Source organism: Diachasmimorpha longicaudata, chromosome 7, assembly GCF_034640455.1.
Source record: "Diachasmimorpha longicaudata isolate KC_UGA_2023 chromosome 7, iyDiaLong2, whole genome shotgun sequence".
In the NCBI taxonomy this organism is placed as follows: domain Eukaryota; kingdom Metazoa; phylum Arthropoda; class Insecta; order Hymenoptera; family Braconidae; genus Diachasmimorpha; species Diachasmimorpha longicaudata.
Window position 1 is genome coordinate 9,931,453 of NC_087231.1, and position 7,208 is coordinate 9,938,660.

General features: G+C 39.5%; 1 protein-coding gene across 1 annotated transcript in view; it reads right to left on the reverse strand.

The window, feature by feature from the left end:
* LOC135164751 (protein-L-histidine N-pros-methyltransferase) overlaps positions 1-6,213 on the reverse strand; it is a 21,195-nt gene extending 14,982 nt beyond the window's left edge. The window contains exon 1 of the mRNA XM_064125398.1: positions 5,834-6,213. Coding sequence (XP_063981468.1) covers positions 5,834-6,010 — 177 coding nt within the window. The 5' untranslated portion in view covers positions 6,011-6,213. The remainder of the gene's footprint in view (positions 1-5,833) is intronic.
* Between the last annotated feature and the right edge of the window lie 995 nt (positions 6,214-7,208).

The window sequence follows — 7,208 nt, forward strand, 5'->3', positions numbered from 1 at the left end:
GTTGTTGGTGAAGTGAAGGTCGATGAGGATACAGATGGAAAAACAGTGGTATGTCAAGTATGATGACTTGCAGAGGTACGTCTACCATGTTGCACTGTGCTTCAACTAGAATATTTCATTTCTTCGAATCTTTCCAATCAAGTTATCAACTTCTTTCTACTAACATTTTTTTGGCTAATTGGAAATGATTGAAAAATGTTGATCATCGGGGGGTGATTAATTCTACTCGTTCGGTCGGACATTGGTTACATTCGAGTGAAAAACAAAATCAAGGACACTCGCAATGAAATTTTGGGACAATTTTTGTAACAAGATTAAGAAAAAAAAGTATGACATAATATATAGATTACTAATTGAAATTGTCCATCCTTGCTCCATCATCACACTTTGATTTTCCCTTTTTTCATTGTTTTTTTTTCTCTCTCTCGGGTATTACAAATGGCTACCATAGTACAGAGTGCGGTCGTGCGCTGCCGAACAGCATTCCTCTTCGTGTCATTAGTGGTGACTTCTGTGGTGCTTCGAGGCCTCCCTATACACCCAGTTTCATGCGAAGGACGGAGGGAGATTTCTCCGGCTCCCCTTTCACCCTTCGTTGGTTGATGCCGGCTCCTGGTGAGACCCTGGGAGCGAATAAGACAGGTAGCCGAGGTTGAACGTCACAGCCACCTAAATCAACGTCCAATCGGCGTCTTTTCGCGTTCGCGACCAACGCCAAATCCGTTGAGTACTACTTCACCAGCGAATTTCGAGACGAGCCACCCCACCGATAGACTAATATTTCCTAGTGGAAGGCATCTATCGACATAATGGGTAAGTTGTCATCTTCTCCGATGTAGGAAAATGCTCTTTAGTTTTAAATTAATTTCATTTCCTGAAGTGAGTATTCCATTTAACTGGGGCGATTTATACTCACTTTCCAAAGCATGGAAAGTTGGAAGAAAAAATATGCATTTGTCTCGTTAAAGGATCATGGGACACGTCAAACCTCAGGGTGAGCGCTTAATTGACGCCTATAAGGCAAGTGTAAAAATGGGGAGGGTAAAAAATAACGAGGTTCCTCTTGACGAGAGCTTTATCTTAGATCTGCTTAGAATGTCGATTAAGGAAGATGGATGGATTCACAGAAGCCTCCTCTCATGTTCGCCAAACGTTTACCTTTCTATCCAGTCATTTTTTTTCTCCCACACCGAGTGAAATATTCCACAAAAAATTATCGAACAATGCACGTAACTTTTACAACAATAGAAAAGAAAAAATCTAAAATGCTCACTGAATTATCAGATTCATCGCTGAACAACATACCAAATTGTCGCGTAATTTTTCCCGAGGAAGTAAAATTTTACAGAAACCTCTTGACTTATTATATTTTTTTTATGATGCTGGGGAGTTTCGCTGGTAATTTTTACTGATTTTTTCTCTTCGTACTTCTCTCCTTTTTCCACTCTCCCCAGTTAACATATTTTTCGTCTTATTCTGAGGAAGAGCGAAGAGCCGCATAAAACCAGTGGACATAAACTACGAAACGATATGAACGAGGAGTTGCGAAAGAGGAAGATGTTCATACTTTTCACGAGGAATCCCGGGGATGTTTGGACGCGCTCGTATACGCTTCTCGAATTCCACTGGCATGTTGGATTGCAAGTCAAACGCATTCTCTTCCTATACCATTATCTTATTAGCCTCAACTACATTGGGCTCAATTTATTGAATTTGTTTATTTTTTCATTTGAAAATATTCATTATTGTATGATTTTTTTAATGCAATTTATTTATTCTGAATATGTCGATAAATCCATAAGTTTCCGAAAAAAATGCAACATATAGATAAATTAGGATTAAAGATTGTTATCCTCCATTTGTAACACTTTTCTACGCTCTCTTTCTCCCTTTTTTTTCGTACAATTCCCAACGACATGTGCAAACCGTAGATGCGTGACTCGTCTTATCGTGATGCACACTTGAGACACATTTTGACATCACTCAATTTTATTCCGCTCGGGCCTCAACGATCCTATCACCCCATCGACTTATGATTTTAATGGAGCACTTTTTACCACCGTTTTGTTCGCAATTTGTACCGCTCAATCATCAATTATCATGAATTGTTTTTATCCGACGAGTCATCCTGCATTAAAATTAATAAAAACATCATCCTCTAGGCAGATAAAAAATTATTATAATGTTCAATCATATTCATCCTGTCATCCTGCAGTAAAATTAATAAAAACATCATCCTCCGGAGAGGAAAAAAATTATAATAATGTTCAATCACATTTCAGTCTACTGATTTCCATCGGAAACACTCGTATCAAGTCTCAAATAAAAAAAATGAGCAAAAAGAAATTGACGGAATATTTTTGCCCCCATAAATATCTATGCAATCAAGCATTGGATATCCGCCCAAGGGATCATCCGGGGCGTTGGAGTGACTGTATGCGCGCGGGTGGGTGTACGAAGCCTGATTGGAAAAGCGGACGGTTTAACTAACCGTGAGCGCTTTTAACCCAAAGCGATCGAGCTAACGAACGCGTTCGCGCCAAGAATATCGTGAATGCATCGTAGAAACGAGAGAGCCACCATATCAGGATGCGACCAACAATCTGGACTCATCCCTTCTGCCTTTCAACATCCAATGGTTGTATATATATATCTCGCACAATAATTTTTTATCCCCATTTACCACCCAAAAGGCTCCATCTCAATGGGCATTATATTATATATTATAACATTTATCCCACTGGCTTGTCCACCTTCACTTTGGATCTTTATCGATATAGTGTGGAGGCGCTTCTGATGTGTCCAAGAAACCGAGAAATAGTGGAAGAAGTACAAGTCTGACCATGCGTGAAAAATCTACTCGTTACCACTCTGTCGGTGTGTGTATAAACTTCTCGGCACGATAAATATCGTTTATTTTATCGTGCAAATACCAACGATGAAAACATAAAATTCGAGCTGCAAAATTACAGTACAAACACGTAAATTAAATCCCCGTGAGTTTAGGATCTTCACGACTTTAAATAATTAAGCACAAATGATTGAAAGCTTAAGTTGATCAAGACACAAAAAGCTCTCGCGGTATAATGGTTACGCTCTATTGTTATTAATCTCGGGTAATATTCGGGTCCTTAAAAAAGTACACTATGAGGAGTTGGATGATTATCATCGAAAAAACAGCTCCCCTTTCCGGACACAGGTTGAACGACACCCCTGCACACGACAATTTACTGTAGGCCTGTCCTCGCGGGTGCCAGAGTGGAGAAAAAAAAATGGTCAATTATAATTGCCATATTCACGAGATAATTTGCATCTTTATCAATAATAATAATCAGTGTACACGAGATGCTGTTGCATATACTTTTGGATTTAAGTGGTGGGTTTGCGTGCTTAAAAATTCTAAAGAAAAAGCCGATTTTTTTTTCTCCTGCCGACGAAACACTGGGAAAAACCGCAGTAAGATGGAGTTGGGCCAAACTAACCGCTTCTTTATTTCGTCTCTCTTAGTTTCTTGTATTTTCCTTTTTTTTCCCGTCTATTCCACACGCTCTCATCTCTACTTGGCTTTTACCCGTGTCTTCCGTCGCCTCCTGTTGTGCTCTTCCCTCTTTTCGCACTTCCCTCAGGAGTCTCATCCATCAGTCACTTAATATTTCAAAGCGCCCTTGCCTCCACTCTTCCACCACGGACTCACTGTCTTATCTACTCTTTCTTACTCTCTCGTGTTTTTAAATTCATCTCGTTGTCCCTCTCTCTGTGTTCGCCCTTTTCCTCTCGCTCTCGCGGGTCCAGAAGAGACGCCCTTTTTAAAACCTTAAAAACAGAGCTGCTACTCTCGTCTTGCCACTCTTGGCTTCTCTCCTCCCTCTCTTGAAAGTAAAGTTCCACTTCGACTTTGCTTAGGGATATTAGGTGAGGGGTAGTGTCGACTTTTCACTACACTATCCTCCCAGCAAAGTGTATACACTACGTCTGTTTGAGTCAATGGGAAGTCTCAGTTGGTGAAAAAAATAAAAAATAAAATTTAGGTTCTTGAATTGACTTTTTTGGATTTTCTTGCGGAGGGATTTTTTGTTTTTTTTTTTCAACACATATCAAATGTGAGAAATGAATTTTATCACTGAATTCTGTATTTGAAACAATTGGAAATTGGAAGACGAGATTTCTTGGCTAATTTCGATTGCAAAGTTTCCCCATGGAACAATTTAAAAGTTGGTTAAATTTAATTTACGAGAAAATAAAGAATGAGAAGAATTTCATATTTATGTTTGACTCGAGGGCAAATCGATATTTTCAACTGTTAATTATAAGTAATTCGAGAGCCTTTAAAACACGTGAGAAAATCGTGGGATGAGAGTTCGGAGGCCATGAGAGAAGAGCCAACACACTGTACAGTGTGCGGGCGATGTTTTCAGGAATATCGAGGACGTAATTATCCGTAATTACCGAGCACGGGCTTGAATCTTGAGCAGAGGAAGAGAGGGCCTGGGGATGTATATGTTCACAAGGAGAGCGAAGGTGAGAGAGAGAGAAAGAGGATACTGCAGTGGTTGGCCTTGTGCAGTAATTGTACTAATTATTACTGGCCCTCCTCTCCACTGTTCCTCTCGCCTTCGCATCTTTTTCACTTGATGGTCTTCGGCGAATGCCTTCTCGTGCCTGATTTTAGTGCTCGTCCAGCTCCAAAGACGTACGGGGGATGGGAGGGGGTATGGAAAAATAAAATACAAAAATACCACTAAAAAGAAGAATTAAAAAAATCCCATCCAAATTGCTACAGCCAAATCGCATAATGGCCCACGTGTTAATTGATGCAATTATTTGGCAACGGATAATTGCTGAGTACTATACGGCGAAATATTTCCTTAATGATATGCAGAGAATTCAAACTAAATAATTTGGGTGGAGAGCTGCTTCTGAATGGATAAAATGTCGACCAGTGTTGCAATATTTTCACTTAATCACCAGTTATGGGTTATCTGTAGGAAATGGTTTAGTTTTTTACGTTAAATTTTATTACGCAACCAATTAGATGTTTTATCTCTGTTTCTTCGGCTGATACTCATACAGAATGCAATAGAATAGATGAGAATATATTCCAATGATGTATCGTAAATAGATATTTAGTCTTCAATTAAAGAACGCGAGATGAAAGCAATTCACGTGACTCCGTCGTCAATTCACATTTGATTGCTCCAATTAATAAATCTTTATGTATTCACCACTTGGAATTGACTGTACCAGCGTCAATGTGAATTTAATTGATATCTACGAACTCTGATCGTGATCATTCACTCATTAACCCCCCGGTCGAATTAATTCCCTGGAGCTGATTTAAATAGCGTCAATCAGTCGCCTTTAAGAATTTGCAACTCATCGGTTGCCATAAATCATAAACCCGTCGCGAGTGCAACTTGAAACGTCTGAATATTTTGTAATGGGCTGAATGAAATTTTAGTCTTGCCCAATACAGGTAAATAAATTTTTTTATAAAAAATATGATGAAAAAATTTAAAAAGTTGCTATTATGACCCAAAAATTTTGAAACCTGGAAATTACTCAAATTCATTCCTTCATATTAATGCCTTATTTACTATATTTATAAAAATTCAAATTAAAAAAAAAACGCAGTCGGTAAAATGTTGAGGGCAACAGATGTGGCCTCGACCGGCGATAAGTGGAGCTCCGCCCTCTCTCTCTCTCTCTCTCTCTCTCTCTCTCTCTCTCTCTCTCTCTCTCTCTCTCTCTCTCTCTCTCTCTCTCTCACTCTCTCTGTCGAGCACATATTCGATAGCTTGGCGCACATTTAAAAAGGAGGGAAAAAAATACTCACCCGAGTTTTGTCGTACTCCTGCAGTCGCTCGTCCGCTCGTTGTTTTTCCCAGAGTAGACGAGCAAGACTTCCGTGTGGTCGATAATTCTTAACAGCTGTACTTCTAGGCCTGACATTGTCCTCATCGTCACCCAGTTGACAAGTACATTTGGGCGGTGGCGATGATGTTGAGGCCATCGCAAATTTTTCACGATTCAACCACTTGATAATTTCACTAGGACAAGCATAACACGTCACTATTCAAACAACACACTATTCCTTTCGATTAATCATCGCGAATACTGATCGTCTCGCCTCACTGATGTACTAACGGATTTCCCCCGATGGTTCGTTTAATGTTCAATGTGTGGTTTTTTTCTTATTCAAGGATTTACTCAGACTCCGAGATCGTAAACACGTTCAGCACGTGGCCATGTTGCGAGGGTGGCGCACCCACGCGGTACTGAGGTCAGGTGATGGTAAATCTTCTGGAGCTCCTGCCGATAATGTAGACAGTGGTAGTATGCACACTGAAAGTGTGGCGCGACGCAAATTAGTATTCTTAAAAAATTATAATTAGTCTAAATATTTGAGGGAGTAAACATTTTTTTGATTAATTAATTCATACAATTTTATTTCGTTTTTTCATTGCACTTGTGGCTTGAGACTTTAAATAATTTTATTCTATCGATTAGTCCTTTACATTTATTACATTTTCTTTTTTGCATTAATTGACAAGTTCCACAGGCTCGTTATTTTCTTGTATCCACAATTAATAAAAATTATTTTCACAGCTACATCGAGTGATTTAATTCGCCTCAACCTTGATTCGCGGTCGCACACACAACACCCGAGGTCATTGAAAATACTTCCAAGGAAAAAAAGAAGGTAAAAAACTCAGCGAAAGACTCATTGAATGTTACAACCCCGTATTATACCGGAGATGTATCGATGAGGCTCGGGTATCGATACATTTTCATCTGAATATTTTATAAATTCAAATTTCGTTAACAAGAAACCAAGATCCATTGCTGTTAACGCGCGATAGGTACCCCTGGGTACTTCAATGAATATTTGAAGCCCCATATTGATGGTTCTCGCTACAGTTTTACTCTCATATTCTTTTTTTTTCCAACTCCCCCTCAATTTTCTCGGCAGTATCCTAGCCGCGTTTCTTGATCATTCATTAATTTATGATAAGCTACCCTGGGCGTAGAGCACACACCAAAACACCCGCGTATATATTCTCCACCGGCCTCGATAAATCATTTTTTTCGGCAGCGGCGGGGGGATCTGACGTTAATTGTACGCCACCCCTCGTTATTCGGAGAAATGAGATTTTTTTAATTGGCGAATTTTTCACTGTCGCTGACACCACGACACCATTACCCCTCTT